At 38.6% G+C, this 24,690-nt stretch overlaps 1 protein-coding gene across 8 annotated transcripts in view; it reads right to left on the reverse strand.

Annotated features, from left to right (window-relative positions):
• Positions 1-702: 702 nt before the first annotated feature.
• LOC121898631 (cortexin domain-containing 1-like) overlaps positions 703-24,690 on the reverse strand; it is a 43,172-nt gene continuing 19,184 nt past the window's right edge. For 3 of the 8 annotated variants that reach the window (XR_006096533.1, XR_006096526.1, XM_042413893.1), the window contains one exon: positions 4,082-4,161. Coding sequence is in view for 5 of the 8 variants with exons in the window: in XM_042413893.1 (XP_042269827.1) it covers positions 4,120-4,161 (42 nt within the window). In the remaining 3 variants the exon portion in view is untranslated. Of the gene's footprint in view, positions 4,162-4,289; positions 4,560-15,236; positions 15,319-20,148; positions 20,212-24,690 lie in introns of those variants that run through there. The other 5 variants (XM_042413924.1, XM_042413898.1, XM_042413913.1 and 2 more) reach the window with 5 other exon arrangements.

Consider the following 24,690-nt stretch of genomic DNA (forward strand, 5'->3'; position numbering starts at 1 on the left):
TGCAGAATATGCCCTTGACTATAAGCGCCACTGGAGATTTTCATCTTTGTACTATTTAGTCCATTATGTGAGACAGAAGTTGATGAAAAAGGGCTGGCAGACGGTTCCACCTGGATAAGCACTGAATGAAATTTCATCAAGCTTTTGGTGTGACCCAATTACATGTCCAAAATAATGTGAGATTAGCTTCTTATTTCATTTATGTTCAATTATAAAGCACACAAAAGACAGGTACTTACAGCAGTTCTGTAATTTACAATCATCTTTATTGTCAACACACTGTATTCATCATTTTTTTTAGATACAAAGCACCTCATAGATTCAAAATACTACACACTCAATCACACATTCATTCATACATTCATTCATCCATGTGCTAGCTAGCTTAGAGATCAGCACATCTAACAAAGTCTTGAAATGCAAGACTGCATATAGGATCCTTTACACCTTACTGTATGTCCTCAGGATCCAGCTGTGTCACGTTCACGGACCCATCATTGTTTCAGTGTCCACTGGAAGTGTTTTTCTTCAGCAGTCACATTTCTAATTCAGTTTAGATGATGCTTAATCTCATTGTTATGCAGCATATTAAACATGAGTTTTTCATAACTCCACTCAATTTTTAAGTTAAGCAAGTCAACTGCTGACTCCCACTACCTTTTTTTTAAGAAAAAAAAAAAAAGACTATTTAAATCTGCTGCCTTAAGAGAAGCATAATGTGCCATTTTCCCATCCACAATAAGTTCATTTTTCCAAGGAAGGGAAGGTAAAGTGCCCCGGGGGCTGATATGGAACTCAGCATCGTGCTAAATGGCCCTTCTGTAGTTAACTGTAAGCTTAGGCACTTCATAACATGCAAACTGGCAATCATTTCATACATGATGAATGCTTTCTGTGCAGATTTATAAGTCAGAGACAGATTCACATAACAACAACAAGAACACCTCAGCTTGTTCTAAACTAATGGCTGAGACAGGGAAGGCAAACAAGGCCAATTTATAAGTAGAAGCAACAGTGTGGGTGCAATAGTTCATACTGCCATGAGCCATGACGTATCACACAGTATGAGATGTCTGTTTTGCAGCTCTGTGTGTATGTGTGTGCACATTTTATTCAGTAACAGGAGATTACATGATGTGGCAGTGACACATAATCAAACACGACTGCTACTGTAAAGGCTAAATGGCCACAGATTGTCTGAGCGTTAATGCTCAATAGATACTCTATACTCAGACACTGAATCTCAAGCAAATACAAGTCAATCAAGTTCTATGAGAAAGTCATCATTTTTTATGGTGTTTAATTAGTCTTAAAAGCCGCACACATAGAAACCTGGTGCACGTATGTGATACAAGCACACAGAACAGTATCCACCAGCTGAAAACCATCCTCGCCAGGGAGCATTTCTGCTCTGCAAGTGCACAGAACAGCATCCGCGAGCAGAAAACATCCTTGCAAGGGAGTATTTCTGCTCCTTGTGCACAAATGCGGTCCCACAAGTACAGGGCTGTGACGAACGCAAGCTCAACCCTCCCTACACACTCGCAACTGCTCAACACTCGCCCACTCATCAAGTTGACTTTGTAGACTTTGGAGCAGTGATGGAATAGATGGTCTGCTCCTCTGATTGGTTGTTTGGTTTGATCACTGACACAGTTGAAGACAGTAGCCTGAGAGTACAAAGATAAACATAAATAATGATTTTTAGCGGCTATTTTTTTACCACTTACACTTATGAAAAAGTGTTAGGCATGGTAGCAAAAGCCTTAATGCTGTTTAAACCCACTTTCAGATTTGTGAAAGCTTTACTTTGCTTATGAAAACATAAAAAAGGGCGATTTCACCTTAAAAAGTTACGTTTAAAAAAAAGGTTTGGTGGATAAATCAGGAAGAAACCAAGTTATAATAAGTCTGTGTGTTGCACTGTCGTTCACTGGAGCTGTACTTTTTTGTTGCAGGGAATCATAAAGGTTTCAACTTTCTATAGCAAGTGCTGTAATAGATACTCATTTATCTTAAAATATGGATGTTGAACCCCAAGAAAATTTTTCTGAAAAACGAATAAATCTAATACTTAGTCAGAGATTGCATTGAGTTACAGAACCTACTGGAACTGCTGCTCGCCCCAATGAGACACTGGACTTTTCAAAAGCTTACTGGTACTTCCCATGGCAAATAAACTGACTTTGACATGGAAAATCAGTGGAGTGTCACATTAAACTTATCCTGTCTTACGGTAATCAAGTTTTGGTAGACTATTCTTTGCCAATTTAACTGTTAAGTAATGACAACATTAAATTTAGATTTTTGCCTCCAATCCTCCAAAATGGTGGAATATCTTAGCATGATAGGCTCCATGCTAACACTTTAGAATACACTAAAATGAGCAAAAGCACTAACCCTGCCCTACATGGCCTCAGCGTCACATCTCACACAGAAATGCTAATGTCTATATTTTCATTACATAACAAACTATCTCTTCAAAGCTTGTATGTATTCCTGGTTTACTACAATTTGGCTATTGTTTTTGTAGTTTTAGCCTTTGTTTCTATTATGGCAACAGCTGCTGGGATATGGGAACATGAGCAGTCAGGTTATGAACAAGCTAACAGTTCAGTCAGAGTATCTAAACCACTATGGGGAATATGGTAGTTCATATATGAAGGAGAGAGTCTGTCTGGAGACTATGATGGATGTTTAAAACAAACAGTTTGCAAACATTTTGTCTTCCAAATACAGTAAATTTGGCTAACCTGGGGGCTTGTTTCCAACCTGCCTGATCATCTGACTGCTCGTGCTTGTTGACCCATCGGACTATGTCGTAGCAATGTCCGCATGTTTCCAGATCTCAGCAGCTAGACCAAAATATAAGACCCAAGTTGTAATAAACAGGAATGATCCTTTAAGTCAGGCTAATGGCTCGTCAAAAATTACAGACTGTGGATTGTTTGACTATTTTTTTCATGATAAGTTGTTTCCATATCAAACACACTGGTGTTTTTTGTTCTATTTTCCAATCTTGTACAAGCTGTAAAAACACAGCCTGTTTATATTGCCCCAGAACTTTACAAGTCTTGTATTTTTTTTTCTTCATCTTCATCCTCAGTTAATTTGTCATTCCAATATGTACAGATGTAAAGGGAAAGTGCAGTCTGTTTGTGTCCACTTGACAGTCAGCCATTACTGACTGTGTGTGCTCCTGAAGACAGCTCTAGGTAGATACAAAAAGGCCAAGTTTATGTGCTTTTTTCTTTAGTGGTAATAGTATCACCCCATCAATGGCTTTGTCAGCAGCCAGAATCGCAGAAACTTCCTGCTTTCCTTCTCCTCCTCGCTCCATGTGTAGGTAAAGCAATCATTATATTTGATCCTCCCAGTATACATTCTACTAGATGTGTAGGTTGCTTGGTCATGTCTGGTTTGTATGTATTTCTCTTCTCTGAACAAAAATATTCTATATAGTGCCAGAAAGGAGGTTTCTCCCTTTAATACAAAAGAATGCTCTACAGTACTATGAAGAACCTTTTCACAATGGATAAACTTAAAAACTGTTCCAGAAAGTATCAGGACATGGTTCTTAGGGCTTGTACTATAGCAGTGCTATAGCAGTTTAGAAAATGCATTCTAAACAAAAGAGGTTCTGTACCAAAAAAGATGTGTATTTTTCAGTAATACTTCATTAATTTTTAACAACTGAAAGGATCCAAACTGGCACTGTCAAAACAACCTTTTAATATGTACTCAGATTTACTAGATTTTTTGCTTGCTAATTTTTTTAAACTAATGTAATGATTGTTGAGTCATGCAGAAGCCGTGCCTCCTCAAAGAACCTTTGAAGAACCCTCTATTCTCCAGGTGGGGGTTTTGTCATGCATGGCTGCGTGGAGGAACACCCATACACCATCAGTCATCCAGGTGCTGCTCCTCCCATGTGGAGGTGGGGATAGCGCTGTAGGGGTCCATGATGACCTTGGCACAGCGGATGATCATGGCCACCAGCAGCAGGCAGAGGAAGGCGATGCAGGCCAGAGTCAAACCCTGGTCCACGTCCACAAAGGCTGGCTCCGCAGTGCCCTCCACCTCCATGACTGCTTCTGTCTGCTGCTGCTGCTGCTGTCCTCAGCCACGCCCACACACCCTGCTATCATCCTGAAAACCCAACTGGAGATACACAGAGAAGGGAGGAAGATGGATATGTTGCATCACATATAGGGGACAGAGGGATCGGAGCAGACTGGGTTCAAAGCCATGACATCATCAGAAAAGCCATTACAAAATGTCAGAAGTACCTGAGGTGTTCCTTTGTGAATCTGATCACAAACCCTCACAGTTGGTGACTGTAGGTTTCTAATCACATCGGTGAGAGAAGTGGAGCAGCAGCCCTCTGTAATCATTCTGCTTCCACTGCTCTGGTTTTTCTATTTGCAGTTTCCAACACACAGAGAAAAAACCTGCTCCAGGTTTTTCTAAAGAAAATGTTGTGAATGCTGCATTATAGATTGAGCAGATTTTAAAAAATTGCTGCAAATAATCAATAGTGCTAACCCTCCTTTTCTGAATGCCTTAGGATTCTGTCTTCAAGACTCCTCTAAAAAAGGGTAGTCTTGATTGTGACTGACAAATAGACTTTTTTTTAAAAGACAGAGGATGGAAACATTTTACTTTTTGCATGCAGGAGTGTATCACAATCTTTAGATTTCGTGCATTAGTTTGTTACCATCTTTAACAACTTTGATGTCCAGGTAATTTATTGTGTCAATGTACTTTCACACAACTATCCTTGTTTGGCTTATTGTCCTTATGTATTTTTCTGAAGATTGTTGTGTGAAAGTACATTGAGAGCCACTAGAAACCAGAGTCACATTCCTTGTAAGTGTAAACATACTTGGCCAATAAAGCTGATTCTGATTCTGAGAAAGAATTTCAAGTTTTGTTGACCATCATATAAAGGAGTTTGTCCCCAAATTAAAATCTTATGTAAAAGAGAGCGCCCAGTTTCTGGTATCAATCAAGAAGTGAAATCATTGTCATGTTCAAGAAACCAGTTCAAGATCATTTGAGCTTTGTGATATGGTGCATTAACCTGCTGGAAGTACTCATTAGAAGATGGGTACACTGTGGTTATGAAGGGATGGACATGGTCAGCAACAATACTCTGGTGGGCTGTGGCGTTTAAACGATGCTCATTTCGTACTAAGGGGCCCAAAGTGTGCCAAGAAAATATCCCCCACACCATTACACCACCACCACCATCATCCTGAACCATTGATACAAGGCAGGATAGTTCCATGTTTTCATGTTGCTTACTCCAAATTCTGACCCTACCATCTGAATGTTGCAGCAGAAATCAAGACTTGTCCGACAAGGTAATGTTTTTCCAGTCTTCTGTTGTCCAATTTTGGTGAGCCCATATAAATTGTAGCCTCAGTTTTCTGTTCTTAACTGACAGGAGTAGAAACCCAGTGTGGTCTCCTACTGCTGTAGCCCATCTACTTCAAGGTTCGATGTGTTGTGCATTCAGAAATGATCTGTCATGACTCATCCTGTCTTTAGGTTATGTTTTGTTTTGTTTTTTCTTTCCCATTTAGTTCTGCATTTCCTGTTTTATTTTGGTTTCTAACTCTCCTCTCGTTGCAGATCCACTTCCTGCCCTTGTGTGTTTCCCGCTTCTTTGTTTTTTGGAACTGTTTGTTTGAGTCATGCGTTTGGCTCTAGCCCTAGTTTACCACACACCCCTTGTCATGATCTTCTGCATACCTCAGTTGTAACGAGTGGTTATTTAAGTTACTGTTGCCTTTCTATCAGCTCAAAGCAGTCTGGCCATTCTCCTCTAAATGCTGCCATCAACAAGGCATTTTTGCCCAGAGAACCACAGCTAACTGGATATTTTCTCTTTTTTGGACAATTCTCTGTAAACCCCAGAGATAGTTGTGCATGAAAATCTCTTAAATACTCAAACCAGTCTGTCTGGCACCAACAAACATGCCATGTTTGAAGTCACTAAAACACTTTCTACCCCATTCTGATGCTTGGTTTGAACTGAAGCAGATTGTCTTGACCATGTCTACATGCCTAAATGCATAGATGCTGCCACATGATTAGATATTTGCATTAATGAGCAGTTGAACAGGTGCACTTAATAATGTGGCCAGTGAATGTACAGGTGGAAGCGTTTCTGTAAACTGTAAACAGGATACAAAAGTGCAATGGTGTGAAGAGTGCAAGGAGTGCTGAAATAAATATTGAATGGAGCAGAAGCATGGGCAGAAATCACAGTGCAGGTCAGCACAGAGAAAATCAGGTGGTCTTAGCTCATCCAAGACCAATCATACTTTATAGGTTCTGAAACACATATGTTAACCAAAATAGGTCATTGCAACTACACTTGCCTGAATGCACCACAGTTTAATCATACAAGCTTTATACATCATCAGACATAATATTACAGGCACCAAGATGAACATTAACAGCATTGCATAGCCTGGCACGGCAGCCAAATATTCATTAGCATCATTAATCAAGAGTGTGGATAGAGGTACACTGGCACCGACATGACACTTAGGCGTAGCCTGGCACGGCGGCCACATATTCACACACACACAGCTGACAGAGGCAACAGTGCAGCATATGGATAGAGGTACACCAGCACCAACATGCTCAGTAATGTTAAAAATGACACCTGAACATAGCCTGTCATGGCTGCCACATAAACCACACACATGCACACACACAGGCATGTGTCCCTGAAAGTAACTTAAGTTATACAATCAGTTCTCTTTCAAAGAAGAGCAGGGACAAAGAGTTCAGTCTGTATGTCATCACTGATGCCCTCCTGAAGTCCACTGTCATCTCCACAGTTTTGAGCATGTCTTTTCTGTGTCACAAAGTATTTTCATCCCAAGTTAAATATTCATCCTTGCCTGTTCCTCTTCCCTGCCATATACTACTCTCCTGTCATTTCAGATACTGCCACACCCATCTGTTGTGCAGTTACCCCTGTTCTCACCATTCCCCATCACCTGACCTTCCCCTGCCCCCCTGCACACCTTATTCCACTTCCCCAATCAGCCAAGCAGTTTTTGTAGTGGTCCATTCTCATTCATTCTGTGCCATTCTTTTCATTCTTGTGCCTTTGCCATTAGTGCTCCAGCCATCTCATCCTGCCAGTCCGTTTCATTGCCTGCCCTTTGGACTTATGCTACCCTACATGTTCCTTTTCAGTTAGTTTGCCTGTTGTTTGTCTGGTTTATGATTACTATTAAATCTCAACATTTTATCTTAGCTGGTTCACCTGTGAGTCAGGCTTTTGGGTCCAATTCTGTTTTTACTGAGCCATTAAAATTTTGTGAGACAATCCACAACTGAGATTACTGGTCCTCCTAGGGGATTCAAAGGATTTTTGTGTATCTTAGGTAACATATACAGATATGGCTTTTGCGGATTGGTATTTACAAGAAATTATGGCACTTCAGGTATCATATCATGACTTTGAACTCAAGACCAGGAGCTATTTTGTAGGGGTGTGCCCGAATACAAATATATTATTCGGCAAAGCACAAATAGTGGGTTTTTATGAACATTTTTTTCATACAAATATTTTAAAAATTATTTGTTTTTGTGACGAAAAAAACATGTTAAATACCAACATGCAGGTCAGTTACATCACTATCTTATTCTCTCTCCTTTGCTCCACTGTTACATGTGTCAACAGATCTCAACCAGGGGAGTCACGTCCACCTTTTTCTGACTCCAGCATACAAACTCCTCATCAGTAGATCCAAACCTCAGACCAAGACGATACAGATCTGGACTGAAGAAGCAAAATCATTACTGCAGGACTGTTTTGAGGAAACAATGTGAGAGCTCTTTGATCAGTCAGACATTGAGCACGACACCTCCACATACATCAACTTCTGCATTGACAATGTTACTGTAAAAAAGCAAATTGAGGTGTTCCCTAACCAAAAACCCTGGTTTAACAGCAGTGTGTGGTTGCTGCTTAAAGCTCAGGATGCAGCACTCAAATCAGGAGACAGGGAGGATCTAGGGCAGATTTGAGGAGAGGCATTAAAGGTGCTTAAACCCTTGCTGCAGTTTTCACAGACATTTTTTAACCAGTCACTACAACAAGCCACAGTTCCTACCTGTCTGAAAACCGCCACCATCATCCCTGTCCCTAAGACCTCAGCAGTCACAAGCCAAAATGATTACCAGCCTGTTGCCCTCATGCCAGTAATCATGAAATGCTTTGAGAGACTGGTTCTGCCCAACAACAAGGCCTGCATCCCCCCTAATCTCGACCAACACCTGTTTGCCTACAAGGCTAATAGATCCACTGATGACGCCATCTCACTAGCACTTCACACTGCTCTCACTCACCTGGAAAACCCCAACACCTACCTTAGGATGCTTTTTGTTGACTTCAGTTCAGCTTTCAATTCCATCAACCCACAAAAACTGGTCAACAAACTGCAGACACTTGGTCTAAACACCCCGCTCTGTCTGTGGATCAAGGACTTTCTAACCAACAGACCCCAGCATGTCAGACTAGGCAATCACACCTCCTCTACTATCATCTTAAACACCGGTGCCCCCCAAGGCTGTGTCCTCAGTCCACTTCTCTACTCCCCCTTTACCTATGACTGCACTCCCACCCACAGTTCTAACACCATAATCAAATTTGCAGACAACACAACCATAGTGGGTCTGATTACAAATAATGAGGAAAGTGCCTACAGGGAGGAGGATACTGTCTGTATGGTGAAGAAAATGTGTGGTGCAAGAAAATGCACCACACTGGAATATGCATCAATGGGGAAGAGGTTGTATTATATTCTATCATATTTAACTATCTTATTTTATTTTTCTATTTATTCGGTTTAATCTAAGCTGCTAAACATAGGATTGCTGTCAAACTGTGTTTCATTGTGTATTGACATAGAATGACAATAAAGAATCTATCTATAGTTGTTACTGTGTGTTAACGAAGCAAATTTTAGATATGACATAATTCAGTGGTGGAACATAACTAAGTACATTTACTGAAGTACTGTACTTAAGTACAGTTTTGAGATACTTAGACTTCCATTTGATGCTACTTTATACTTCCCCTCCACTACATTTATTTGACATCTTTAGTTACTTTTCAGATGAAGATTTGACACAATGGATAATATAACAAGTTTTTAAAATATAACACATTGTTAAAGATGAAACCAGTGGTTTCCAACCTTTTTGGCTTTTGACGTCTTACAAAAAGCAGTGTGTAGTCGGGGTCACATTTCACATGTCTATGAGTTGTTAACAGCTCCACCAAATAGTGATTTTTCCCTCTAAACTTCTCACATGCTTTCATTTCAATAAATGTTCAAATGATCCAATATTTCAGCAAAAATCAAAGATTAGAGAAAAAGTCCAAAAACTGAAAACAGATTTGTGTATCAGAACTTTGTTTTTTCTTCTTTCCTCTCCCATTAATCATCTCACGACCCCTCTGATTTATCTGGAAACCCTTTGGAGGGGCCCGACCCCTAGGTTGGGAACCACTGGACTAAACTAGCTAACTGTATATAAAGTAGTGTAAACTAGCTCCACCTCCAGCAGCTACAACAGTAACATGCTGCTCTAACACTGATGCTTCAGTATTAATAATCTAATGATGTCATATATAATAATATATCAGTCAGAGGGACCAAACCACTACTTTTACTGAAATACTTTAACTACATCAAGCTCATAATACTTATGTACTTTTACTGCAATACTTTAACTACATCAAGCTCATAATACTTATGTACTTTTACTTATGATTTTTCATGCAGGACTTTTACTTGTAATGGAATATTTTTACATTGCTGTACTGGTACTTTTCCTGCAGTAAAGGATCTGAATAATTCTTCAACCATTGAAGTGATTGCATACAAAGTCAATATAAAGATGCAAATTTGTTTGGGCAGCGCAAATTAACGCTTCATCTGGGGACCAAAACCAAAAAAATGATGTGGCAATGTTCTAATATAGCAACTAGTGACAATACTGTTACAATGGATACATTGAAGCACCAGCAGTTTGAACATTTGGGAGCTGCTGGTAGATAGACATCTTGAAGAAAGGAATTAGGCAAGTAATTTATTCATTGATATTTGAAGAATGTATTAAAGGTAATGTAAAATCCTGAATAGAAGTCAGAATACAAGCAAATACATTAGGAGTACAAATCATTAAATTATTAATTCAGACAGCAAGAGAAAAACAAGTGTATATCATCATTGTTTTTAAACTGACAATAGACGAAGAATGAAAAGTTTGTAATAACACTGCAGAAATTGAATTTAAATTCCATTTTTATTTAATTTTCTAATTCAGCACAACATCATAGTCACATGAAAACCTAATTATATGGTAACTTCCCATCTGTAACAACATAACAACCTGTACACCCCTGACTCCTTCAGGGACTTTAAACGCAAGCTTAGTGATGGATTTTTGGATAGCTGGTAAAACCCAATCCTGGCACCTGTAACTGAAGTTCCTCCATGAGATATTTGGTGGAAAAATACCACCAACTCTACCAGTCTGTGTGTGAAACGCCCTTGTTTTGATCCCAGGCAGCATGTACAACCACACCTTTTCTAAACCCATCTGGGTATGCAAACTAAGACTGAGTGGTGGATAAACACATTGTGTTCATTGTTGTGAACTGATCTGTGAAAGCTCACATTCTGAATGACCTGTATGTTTTCCCACTGCTGAACCCAAAACCAAGCTGGACTGGCTCACTACAAATTTGTTTGAATAGTCTACAACTAATAATTATTTTCTCTTGAACATATTCAGGGGCTGGAGGGCCCTGGATTCAGCTAATTTGAAGCTTTACTCACAAAGCTGGCTCTTTTTCAAATCCTATGCTGTGTGTCATCATAAGAATCATAAGAAACATTAGCAGTGCTGTTATGACCAGCTCACAGGCCACAACAAAGGAGGGAGACACATGCCCAAACTCAGCAATAATAAACCGAAATTTATCAAAGTAAATAACAATAATTGCATTGGGGTGTGGAAGTCAGTATCAGTAGTGTTTGAAAGTGTATGAATGTGTTGTCTAATGTAGAGTGCGTGTTGTCAGTGCAGAACAAAACTGAAAAGGAAACGCAAAAAAAACAACCACAGCGTGGTGAGTGGGGAAGGGATCAGAGAGAGACTGGAATCAGGGCAGGCGGGCTTAAATATATTCTGGGGCACTGGCCAGGTGTTCCCAGTTAGTACTTGAATGACACAGCAGCTCCACCCATCCAAGGACCTGCAACATACAGACAAACCACAGCACCAAAGGCAACAGAGGCAACAGGCTCTGGGGCCATCACAAGTGCCAGTGTATATATATATGATCTATGTAATTATTCCACAATTTAATCTATTGCTTTTGTAGATATTCTAGTTGTGTTATATTTTATAGCTTGCTCGACTGCTGGATATTATTTTTGCCACTGCAACAACCTAATTTTCCCACAAGAATCAGTAATTTCACATATAATATAAGCTAGATGTAAGCTTTTAATGTGTCCTCTGATTGGCTGTTTAGATATAAACTGTGCCTCTTCCACTTGAACATCCTCATCACTGGATTGGAAAATCCAGAGTTGACAGAGCCAGCTGGCTGTCAGCTGTCTGGGACCAGGATTAGGATACACCACAGGGTAGGCTGCCACTATCACCACTGCCAGTAAAGACTCACAAATATATATTACTCTACATGTCTATGAGTTTTCCCTCAGCATCAGACTGTTCACTGTCAGAGAAAAAGGTCTGTGCAGTGAATGCAATTCACTGATAGCCCATGGGTAATACTGATATTGATTTATTTATTATTGAGAAAAGTTTTTGGCATTGTCTACAGAAGACAGAAGTAGGAATCTATGGTATGCACAAGAAAAAGAAAAGTCAGAAGAGTGATGGAGCTGCTCTTGTGTCATGTGGTGATCAATGGTAATGGCTCTTCTATAGACTTCTAATTAAACTGATGAATGGGCTTCATGATGCAGTGATTCTGCAAATCACTAGGCAGAGATGTCACACATGAGAGATGTCCAGTGACTTATAGGTTTGGCTGGGTAAGAAAATGATTATTCTCTTTCCTGGACCATTTCTGTTCTTGCTCTGAGTCCCAGCTTCACTGAACAAACCCTCACTGACTCTGTGTTGCCAACCATCCTAACAATGGATCAAGGGTATCACTCGTGATGAATCATTTCCAACTCTGTAGTTCTCCTCAGCTCTACAGAGCTTTTTAGTGTCTTTCAGCTCATTCTTTTGGTTTTCATGGCCCACAGCTTTACTGTTTTGGTTCAGTCTCAGTGTTCTTATCAACCTGGCTTCTAGTAGCTTCTAGTAGCAGCAAGTGTTTTGATGTGGCAGGGATACAAACATTCAGTTCAATTTACCATCTCATGTGGAATAGATTATTATAGGAATGTAAGATATGTACAGCATCAATGTTAACTTCATCATTCCGCATGACAAAACACCAAGCTCAGTGCAGCAGGGAGTGGGCAGCGATGATAATAACTTTATTATTTATTCAATTATTACAGAAATGTACTGAATTTCAGTTGGACTAGGCAGTTGCGGAACATGACTATACATAATTAATTAATGCAATATATAATAGTGATAGGAGCCATGCTGCTGTAATGACTTAACCTTAAAGACATCTTGCCAATAACAATTCTTTTCTTTTATATTTTGAATGCAAGCCCTTTTCTTTTAGTAGGGGTAGTTTTACATAGTTGTATTGCTACTTCTTCAGTAAAAGACATGAATACTTCATCCAGAACTGAAAACAAAAACAATTAGGAATATTTTATATTTATGATATCTTACATCATATCATATCTACAGGTATTAGAGGCCTTCCAAAGCTGCAGGCTCGCACACAGACATCCAGATGTTCATGCACTTTCTTTACATACTACAATCAGTCCGTACACAGAAGTGTTCCACACATGCACACCAAAAAACAAGGTGACGACCTCACGACTGCAAGAGGAAGAGTGACCTGAACTACTCTCCTGAGACTGTTATTAGTCTTTCTTCAAACAAACGAGCCCAAACTCTTCAGGGACAAAGTAACATGTCACCCAGTGTAGCGGTGTGACTCACTGACATGTTTTTAATAGTTTTGGACTACAATAGAGGTCTATGGAACAGAGGAATAAAATATATCAGACTTTAGATACACACAATACTTGCTAGTAGATCAGTTCATTGTTGGTTTGATTTGTTGACAATAAGAAAAATATAGAAAATTGCCAGCCATATCCTTTAATGAGAATAGTCTGTGCTGCGTACAGTCTGCACGTTTACAAATTTTGAGCAGTGTGCAGACAAAGGAGCAAAATATGTCATATGGACAAGGAAACCATGAATTGGCCTTTAGTTGGTATCCCCAGGCAGTCCTTCATTGAAACTGTCATATCGATCATCTCATCTGACTCTGGGTAAGATGACAAATGAGTATATTTCCCAAACTATCATTGTGTAAACATGTTTATCGGAATTCATCTCATTAAGAGCAGTAAAGCATGCTGAACTGCTCCGCTTGGATCATTTTTAATGCTTAATGTATTTCCTATGATCAAGGCTTTTTAAATATTTTTTGTCTGTGAATGAATTTTGCCGTGCTTCAAAATGTTAACTGTAAACACAAAATTCTACTGTAATAACTTTGAAGTAGATTTGCAGGTGTAGAGTTTCACTTGCATCTAGCCTTGATTTAATATTTGAAATTAGGCACCCCAGCCAGGAGGCTACAATTAGAGCAAAATAAGATGATGCTGTTTTTTCTCCCTGTGATTTATTGTGAGCATTTGATTGTCAACCTTGAACATTTTCCGAAGCATGAACCAAAGCTGAGGTGAGACTGTGAAATAGAAAGTCAATTTGGTGGTACAATCTGGAGAAGAGAGGGAGAGAATGAACCGGTGAAGTTGAGTGCTGTGGACTGAGATAAATACTGTGTGTCAGTCTTATCACTTAAGCTGTAATTTACTGTGACACCCAACCAACAGCCCTCCTATAATTGACTAGAGTGATTAACAAGCTGCAATCACACTGAGTACATATATATATACACACACACACACCCTTACCCTAACCATAACATAACCCTAAACTTGCCTTAACTTTAAACCAAGTCTTCACCCTAAAATTAATGATTTATGTTAAGGGGACTTGTTTTTTGTCCCCATAAGGGAGGCGAGTCCATCCAACATGATTGTAAACATTATGACACCTCAACATAAGAAACATCTGGTACACACACACACACACACACACACACACACACACACACACACACACATACACACATATGCTAAGTCCTGGCAGTGGAGGATGGAGAGTGTGTCAGTTAGACAGAGAGACAGAGCTGGAAATAAAGGCTAACTTTGGGAATGCAGAGCTGGGATTGTGGAGCTAAAGTACTCACTCAATTGCACTTAAACTGTCAATACTACAATGTAAAAAATACTCCATTATAAGTCCTACATTCAGAATGTTACCAACAGGTGCCATGTGGAGTTTTTGACAGCTATTAGCACTATGGAGTTATGTTTTTATGAGTGGGTCCCTATATACTTTACTCTTGTGCATGAAAATACACCCGCATGTGGGCGACACAATACACATTACTGCCACACAACACTTTCCACTGATCTAGAGGGGGTGGTTACATGCCAGAAAAATGCAACAATGCACCAGCAAAGAGCAGGGAAGAAGACCACAATCCAGCAAACGTTAATGCAAACAATGCAGATTTTAAACTGTTAAAGAATTGGTCACATTTAAAGATACTGACACTAAAGAATATCAGAACTAGAACTACTATGTGCAACTTGTAGGATGACCTCTGTGTTCTCAATAGCTATGTCCTTCTCAGCAAAATGTAATCAGAGTAACTAAGAGTACTATGTTTTCATATAATGTACACATGTGATATGTTGTAGATAGGTGAGTTGAAACGAAGATAAATGTAGTGGAGTTGAAATCTCATCAGAGAAGCATGTAGGAACAACACTAGAGTAAATGTACTTACTTACTTTCCACTACTGCAAGCCAACAGTATAATACAGGAAGTTGTACATAGTGTTTTGAATAGTGTTTTAGAATTTGTTTGGAGAAATGCAAAAACTGTTTTTTACTGGTACGAAAATGTGGTTTAAAGTCCACCACAGTCAGGTTCCTTTGGGTGTTCCTCTCCTCTTGTTCTCTTGTGATAGAGGTGAAAGTTTGTGGCTAGCGTACCCATTCATCACAGCCCATCTGCCAGCCCAAGGAAAGAAAAAAAAATAAAGGGGGGGGGGGGTCAGGGAGTAAGGGGAGAGACACAGGAAAGAGGGGCTTAGTGAAAAGCAGAGAGGGAAATATGTAAATGTGTCCTCTCTGGCTCGGAATACTGAAGAGAAAAGAGAAAAGGTTGACAAGAGGAGAGTAAGACTGATAGGAACTGATCTTTGTGGGCCCTGGGTTTATCAGTAGGTAGTATCAATAAAATCAATATAATAATAATAATAATAATAAAAACTCAATATAAACACACAAGACTAAATCTAATTAAAAAAAATTAATTAACATGCACAATAGAACATATTTTTATCCAAGAGTGCAGGGTGTTTGATGAAGAGGATAGATTTGTTATGGATGTTTTACTGATGGCACTTATTATTATTATTATCAGATCATGGTAAATAAGAAAGATGCTATATTTCTAACCCTGACTGGTGATAATAAAGTAGATTAAAACACAAAACTTAACCAAACTCTGTACATAAAATTAATAATGTAAAGGATAAGGTTGGTGTTATTCATAATTTGTCTTATTGTCAACAAATCTCATGTTTGGATCTAAACCAACAGTCTGATATGTGCCATAGACCTCCGTTGTTGTCCAAAAACATATCATAGAGCCACACTGTTGCACTGGGTGACATGTTCCTCCATTACCATGAACACACACACACTGTAGTTTATTTTAACTCAATCCCACACACACAGTCCTGCTGTCAAAAATACTCACTGGAGCTAAATCACACAGTTCACACAAGAGTGCTAGTTGGTCTGCTGTGCAACTCAAGATCTTTGGTTTTGGTCTTTTCATGGGATTTGTTGATAATAAGAAAAATACAGAATAATGCCAGCCTTATCCTTAAACTTTTATTTCCATACACAATGCAATCCCTGGTTTGCTTACAGTGCCCATTAATGCCTCAAATGTCCCTCCATTTCACTGTTGGTGTTGTGAAACTCAAGCAGTAAACAACAACTTGCTCATTTTTCTCTCTTTTTAGAAAAAAATTGTTTGCCCCATATAAAAATCAATAAAAAAACTACTAGCCGCAGGGAGGTTTGTGACTATTGCTCAGGGACTGGACAGAGCTGTAGGCAGGATTCATGAGTCCACCCAACAAATCCAGAGTCACCAAGAAGAAAGTTGCTTAAAAATTTCCATTTCAAATCCAAATCATTTAGATTTTTCATGTTTTACTGATTGAGTTAGAAGTTACATCATATTTTCTGCACATTTATTAATTTGAATGGAACTGCTCTTTTAAGGAATTTCCTCTAAAAGCAGCTGCTTATAAACTCAACCAACTAAACTTCCCCAAACTTCAAGACATAAAGCTCTAAATGCGATTTCAAAGCATTCTCATTCTCACAAATCCCTGGTGTAAAAATGTGAAATCATTCATTATTATTTATTTATGACTTTTCTTAATTAAGAGTAAACAAATTTTTATATACTGAGTCTAAAAATATTGAAATCAGCCTCTTTCTTGGGTTATTGCGTTAGCATCTCTGCTGCATCAACACACTGCCCCCATTCAAATGAATGAGAGGGCTAATGTCAGTCTGAACCTCTCTGTGATATTATTGTTGCTATCTGCTTTTATGTTAAGCACTTTTTTGCTGCATTTTATGCATGAATTATACTGTATTAAATAAAGTTTATTATTATTATTAAAGTGTATTATGATATATAGACTAATATGTGTTACTCAATATTCTTCAGATAATTTTATTTATTAAGTTTTTTAAAAAGGTAAGTAAAGATTTACTTTACAACTACATACCCTGTGTAAATGATAAGTTTAGTTAGTATAATGGATCAGTTTGAAGGTGAATAAGAAAGTGGAGGGCATATGGTGAGAGACAGAGCACACATCTGCTGTAACTGCCACATTCATTGTGTCTTCAATGTGTTGAGTAGAGCCAGATGGGAGGAGAGAAAAACCTTAAGCAGTTCTGGTGTCATTGCCCCCCATCCCCCTCCCTTCCAGGGTCCTTGTTTTCTCTGCACTACAGGAATTGGGCTTTCACTCTCCCTCACTCTTTTCTTATCTCATGCTGGATTTGGGCTGTGGTGAGTGCCATGAGCCTTTAATTGACATGGAGGCTGTCTGAGCAGACCAGCACAGACAAATGGAGACAAGACAGAGAGTGTATGAGTGTGTGCATTCTATAATGTTAACCAACCCATCGAAAGACCAAAACAAACACTATGTTAGTCCATCTCTCAATACTTTCTGTCATCCCTACCCCACTGTGGCTCTCAGCTTTGGATCCTACTGACCCACTGGATCCTAATGAAGATGTAAATCTTAAAAAATGGCTAATAAATATATAGTTTCTTTTTTTAACTTAGTAATTTCCTAAATCAGTCAGTCACTGTCTTTTTTAGCTGTCTTTTCACTGTAGTTTTTAGCAAAAGTTATTCAAACGGGAGGGATTCATCACAAACAGACCACAGACAGTTCAGATTGATAGTCACACCTCCTCCACTCTAGTGCTCAACACTGAATTTTTATCTGAATTCTCAGTGTTTTTATCAAACTTAGTCCTTAGTGCAGATAAAGTAATTATAGTAGGTGACTTTAATATCCATGTGGACGTTGATAATGATAGTCTCAGCACTGCATTTATCTCGTTATTAGACTCAATTGGCTTCTCTCAGTGTGTAAATAAACCCACTCACTGTCTTAACCACACCCTTGATCTTGTTCTGACTTACGGCATTGAAATTGAACATTTAATAGTTTTTCCACAAAATTCTATTTTATCAGACCACTACTTAATAACTTTTGAATTCTTGTTACTGGATTACACACCATTAGACAAAAATATCTTCAATAGATGTCTATCTGATAGTGCTGTAGCTAAATTTAAGGAAGCGAATAACACTCAATTCCATTGTCCCTTTAAAAAGGAAAATAATAAAACATAAGAGGTTAGCTCCATGGCATAACTCCCAAAGCCGCAAATTAAAGCAAACATCACAAAAACTTGAAAGTATTTTGCGTTCCACCAAACTAGCAGAGTCTCACTTAATCTGGCAAGAGGAAGGCCCTCTGTAATGCCAGAGCTGCCTATTACTCAGCATTAACAGAAGAGAATAAAAACAGCGCTAGGTTCCTTTTCAGCACTTTGGCCAGGCTGACAAAGAGTCATAACTCTATTGAACCATGTGTTCCTATAGCTCTCAGTAGTAATGACTTTATGAACTTCTTTAATGATAAAATTCTAACTATTAGAGACAAAATTCATCACCTCCTGCCCTTAACAGGCATCGATTTATCCCCAAACACAGGAACCTTAGAAACAGCTGTAACACCTGATATATATTTAGACTGTTTTTCTCCATTTGACCTTCCTGAACTAACTTCAATGATTTCTTAATCTAAACCATCAACCTGTCTCTTAGACCCCATCCCAACTAGGCTGCTTAAGGAAGTCTTACCCTTAGTTAGCACTTCTTTACTAGATATCATCAATCTGTCTTTAGTAACAGGTTATGTATAAAGTAGCTGTAATTAAACCTCTTCTTAAGAAGCCTACTCTTGATTCAGGCATTTTAGCCAACTACAGACCTATATCCAATCTTCCCTTTCTCTCTAAGATCTTTGAGAAAACAGTCACCAATCAGTTATGTGACTTTCTATATAAGAATAGTTTATTTGAGGATTTTCAGTCAGGATTTAGAGCGCATCATAGCACAGAGACAGCACTGGTGAAAGTTACAAATGATCTCCTGACTGCATCGGACAAAGGATTTCTCTCTGTACTTGTCTTGTTAGATCTTAGTGCCATATTTGACACCATTGATCATCACATCCTATTACAGAGACTGGAACATTTAATTGGCATAAAAGGAACTACATCAAGCTGGTTTAAATCCTATTTATCAGATCAATTTCAGTTTGTAAACAATGAATCCTTCATGCACACAAAAGTTGGACATGGAGTTCCACAAGGTTCTGTGCTTGGTTCAATACGATTCACCTTATATATGCTTCCTTTATGCAATATTATTCGGAATATGCAGATTATACCCAATTATATTTATTAACTCCAAGCATGCCTTAAGGATATAAAGACCTGGATGACCTGCAATTTTCTGCTACTAAACTCAGACAAAACTGAAGGTATTGTGCTTGGCCCTAAACACCTTAGAAACACATTATCTAATGATATATCTACTCTAGATGGCATTACCCTGGCCTCCAGCACCACGATAAGGAATCTGGGAGTTATCTTTGATCAGGATATATCCTTTAACTCCTACATAAAACAAATTTAAAGGACTGCCTTTTTCATTTACATAAAAAAGATGCGGAAAACTAGTCCATGCATTTTTTACTTCTAGGCTGGATTACTGCAATTCCTTATTATCAGGCTGCCCTAACAAGTCTCTAAAGACTCTCCAACTGGTTCAGAATGCTGATGCACGTGTACTGACAAAAACTAGAAAAAGAGATCATATTTCTCCCATTTTAGCTTCGCTGCACTGGCTTCCTGTAAAATCCAGAATTGAATTTAAAATCCTTCTCCTCACCTACAAAGCCCTTAATGGTCAGGAACCATCATATCTTAAAGAGCTCATAGTACCCTATTGTCCCACTAGAACACTGTGCTCCCAGAATGCAGGCTTACTGGTGGTTCCTACAGTCACCAAAAGTAGAATGGAAGGCAGAGTCTTCAGCTATCAGGCTCCTCTCCTGTGGAACCATTTCCAGATTCGGTCTGGGGGGCAGATACCCTTTTTTCTATAGAATAACCATAAACTGTATACATTTGATTACATTACATGTCTTGTACCTGCAGGTTGCTCTGAAGTAGTGGGCTTCTGTACTACTGTGGCACCAATGCTACTCTCTCCACCTTCAAAAAGAAAAAACCAATAATACAACACACCATATCTTTTAATGTTCCAATATAATACAGTTAACCACTCTCTCCACCTATTCACAGAACAGAACAAGAGCACAATACCCTACTCAGTTTACTGATATATACTACCCATCAATGGTTAAAATAGCCCTTTAACCAACACAAACATTAAATAAAATAGACAACAAATTACAGTAGCCTGAATAATGTGACAGAAGACATTGTGTTGTCTAAATAATTTTAAACTATGAACTCAAACTGTGAACTCACTGACTTTTCACCAAAACGGATGAATTTTGATACTGACCACATAAACTAGACTAGATAGGCCAATTATACCATCAGTGTTTTTGAGGAAATTAGAAAGGGAACTACCACTTTTATTATTGATTGTCCAGTTTCTTGGCTGCTTTAACATTGACAGGGGACAATGATGACACGTCGATAACGTTAGCTATGTAGCAAAAGTTAGCTAGCTAGCACGTTTATTTACCTTTCTTTTTTTCTCTCTTTCTGTCTCTGCTCCACCCTTCCTCTTTTTCCACCGTCCATCTTGCTGCTAAGTCATTTACCCGCTCTAAATGCACTTGCTGCCAGACATAACATGTAACTGCCAACTACTCTCTCTCTCTCTCTCTCTCTCTGTCTCTCTCTCTGTTTCTCTCTCTCTCTCAACTCGCTCTCTACTTCTACCGCCTGGCTGTCACAGTGCGCAGGGCAATGTTGTGTTCAGGGTCACACACACAAAAAAATAATAAATCCATGACCATTTAGCAGGCCAGACCACGGGGAAAAGTGTCAGTGTGCCAGTCCGGGCCTGCTCTCCCCGATCTCCCTCTCCCTCCCTCTTTCTCTCTTAACCCAATGGGTCAAGGCAGATGTCTGCCCACCTAGAGCCCGGTTCTGCTTGAGCCTTCTTCCTGTTAAAGGGGAGTTTTCCTTTGCCGCTATTGCCAAGTGTTTGCCAATGGGGGAATTAATTGGTCTCTCTAAATGTATGGTTGAGGCCTGCTCTATGTGAAAAGTGCCCTGAGATAACTTTTGTTATGATTTGGCACTATATAAATAAAACTGAATTGAAAAATTGAATTGAATTGACTTGAATTAAATTCATATCAGGAGGAAATCAACAATGATGCACAGAAACATTTTTGGGAAACTTTTGGGAAGTAATAGAAAGCATCCTGACTGGAAACATCAAAAATTGGCATGAGATGTGCACGGCCCAAGACAGGAAGGCTCTGCAGTAGGTGATGAAAACCACCCAGAACATCACTGGTACCCATCTACCAAGCATAAGTGATATCGGTAAGGTGAGGCGCCTGCACAGAGCTCCAAGGATACTAAAAAACAATACCCACCCCAGCCACAGCCTGTTCACCCTGCTACCATCTGGCAAGAGATACAGAAGTATTGGCTGTCATACCACCAGATGACAGAGCAGCGTCTTTCCTCAAGCTGTGAGACTCCTCAATTCATCCTCCACATTCCAATATAAAAAAATAGATTTATTTTTATTACTTATTATTTATTAATCCATTTATATAATTTCTTTTTTGTGAGTAGCATAAAGGGACTACAAACTACATTTAATTATACAACCTTGTGTTGTAAAATGATAATAATAAATTATAATAATAAAAATCTTGAATTTTGAACCATGAGCCAATTTTTCAGGATTTGTCATTGGAGGCAGTTAAAGGGTTATGCTCAATTCCAGCTCTATATTTTTAGTTCTGGACTCCACAAGAGTAGCTTTGCAGTTCAAAAAACTCTTTATTTATCTTATACTGGCCCTTTATGCAGCCCCTCAGTTCAGCCTTTGTCTCTAACAGGCAGTTTTAGCTCCGGTCTCTTTAAGGCCCCCTTCACGATGAGCCCACTCTGTTCTGATTGGCCAGCTTTCCGAGAGCTTTGGGGCAGCCGTATCAGAGTTATATTATGTTACAGCTGATGTGAACCCAACATTTCTTGCTTTACTGCTTTACATTAAACGCTTTTAAATGACTAAATAACGGGAGACTTTTATTGTGAAGAATTTACAGGAAATGAAACTGAATTAACAGAGCTTTGTTAGTGGCACTAAAAACCAGTCGAAATAACAAGATATGGAGATATTTGGATCAGTTACAAATAATGCAGGGAGAAATGGTACAAGCAGAAACAGCCACAGTGATGATGATCTTTGATGAAGAGCTGCAGACGACCAGCACACCTCCAACAGGTAAACAACTTATTTTACTTTGCAGTACTGTGTAAAGGAGTCATGGCTCGGCATGACTACCCTTAAAACAATGGAAAAACACCATAATGTTAGTGGAGTGCAGCAACAGACTTGCATGCTGTGCGTGGAGCAGATGACCATGTAAAGAAATCTGTCATGAGTCATTGTCATCTCGGGCTTAAAGTAGAAAAAAATGTTGGAAACTGAGCGTTCAGAGCAGTCTGAAGCCAGTGGTTTTTGCTCACTGGGATTACAGAATTGTATGAAATGTTACACTTGTGCAGTGTGTCTACATGTACAACAGTGCCAAATTTGGTTGCAATCCAATTCAGTATTGAAGAGGTATGGCCCGTTAAATGCAACAGGCCATGCCTTCAAAAGTTTGGGAACCAATTACAGACAAACGATAAGTGATACCAAAAAACGAACACATAAGCTTTGTTCAGGGCCATCTAAATATGGTATGTACCAAGTTTGATTAAGATTGGATGAAATTTGTGGCAACAGAAGTAAAAAATGTGTTTACTAAAAAAATCCAAAATTATTTTTAGGCACAAATGGGCATGGCCTACAGTCTACTTGGCATCATCCAAGGAATACATTAAAATTAACTAAGGAATAAATATTGCTTGGATAGGCCTAACGGTTCATAAGTTATCAGCCAAAATGTAAAACACATAATAAATGACCACATGGTGGTGCTGTTGGTCCCATTTTTTAAGATAAAATTTCCTCATGGGACACCCGTCAATCAAGCGTGAACATTTTAGCACTTTAGTTTTTGAGATATGAACTTTCAAACATTGCTCCCATAGACTTTCCATTATAACTTTAAATACTTATTTAAATGTATTTAGTTATGTTTACTTATGTCTAAAATTATGTAAAATCATTGAAACATGTTACAAAAAAGAAAAGTAATAGTGTACATCTCCTTATGGAGATGTAAGTTTTGACATTGAAACAAAGTTAATGCAACAAATTGTATAGGACTAGTTAGATGCCAAAAAACGGCGAAATTACAATAATAACTAGAAAATTCTTCAATTTCTAAAGAAATTACATGTGAGAGCTGCAAACTGCTAGCTGCTGCTACTGCTACTGCCACTGCAAGCTGCTGCAGGAGGAATTGTTTTCCAAATCTTGTAGTGCCACCCACAAGTGAAATTGTATCAAGTGCTACAGACTTGAATTTGGCTGAATTTAGTGACCATGGAATATCCTATTTAAGAGATCTGGAACTTAATAAGTAGTATGGTGGTTTTTCACTAATGGCCACACGGTGGGGCTATTGGTGCCATGTTTCAATATATCATGCACATTGACATGGATAAACTTGTATAGCAAGTTTCATTTCATTAAAGATACCAGAATTGTAGAAATATCAAGTTATAATATTACAGTAGCACCCCCTGTGGGTAGAATTGTATCAAATGTTATACTCTTGTGCACTGTGGCATTATGTACAACATTCCCAAATTTGGTGTCAATCCAATTCAGCGTTGAACAGTTATGGTGCATCAGGCCAGGCCTTCAAAAGTTTGGTAACCTATTACAGACAAATGGTAAGAACACATAAGCTTTGTTTGGCTGAAATATGTGCCAACAGAAGCAAAATATGTACCAAAAAATCCAAAATGGCAGAAAAAAATTTCAGGCGCAAATGGGCGTGGGCTATATCAGTCTACTTGGTATCATCTAAGGAACACAATGTACAAATATTGTTTGAATAGGCCTCACAGTTCATGAGTTATTAGCCAAAATGTAAAACATGTAATAACTGACCGTATGGTGGCGCTGTTGGTCCCATGTTATAATATGTTAAGCATTAACACATGGGACACCTTTCCATGAGGTTTGAACGCTTCAGCATTTTTAATTTTTGAGATATGCACTTTCAAACATAGCTCCCATAGACTTTCTGTTATACATTTTAATACTTTAAAAAATTATATAAAATCACTGGAATATGCTAGAAATGAGAAAAGTAAAACATACATCTCCTTATGGAGATGTGAATTTTGACATTGAAACAAAGTTAATATGACAAATTGCATAGGACTAGTTAGATGCCAAAAAACGGCGAAATAAACTAGAAAATGCAATTTCTGTAGAAATGTGTGTGATTGGTGAAAGCTGATTTAGAATGCATTACTGGAAGCTGAATACTACTGAAAAATCTATCAAGACTAAAATCAGCCACAGGTGGAATTGAACCTCCAACCTCATGTTTGTAAGTCAGACAT

The sequence above is a fragment of the Thunnus maccoyii genome, chromosome 1 (assembly GCF_910596095.1).
Source record: "Thunnus maccoyii chromosome 1, fThuMac1.1, whole genome shotgun sequence".
NCBI lineage: Eukaryota > Metazoa > Chordata > Actinopteri > Scombriformes > Scombridae > Thunnus > Thunnus maccoyii.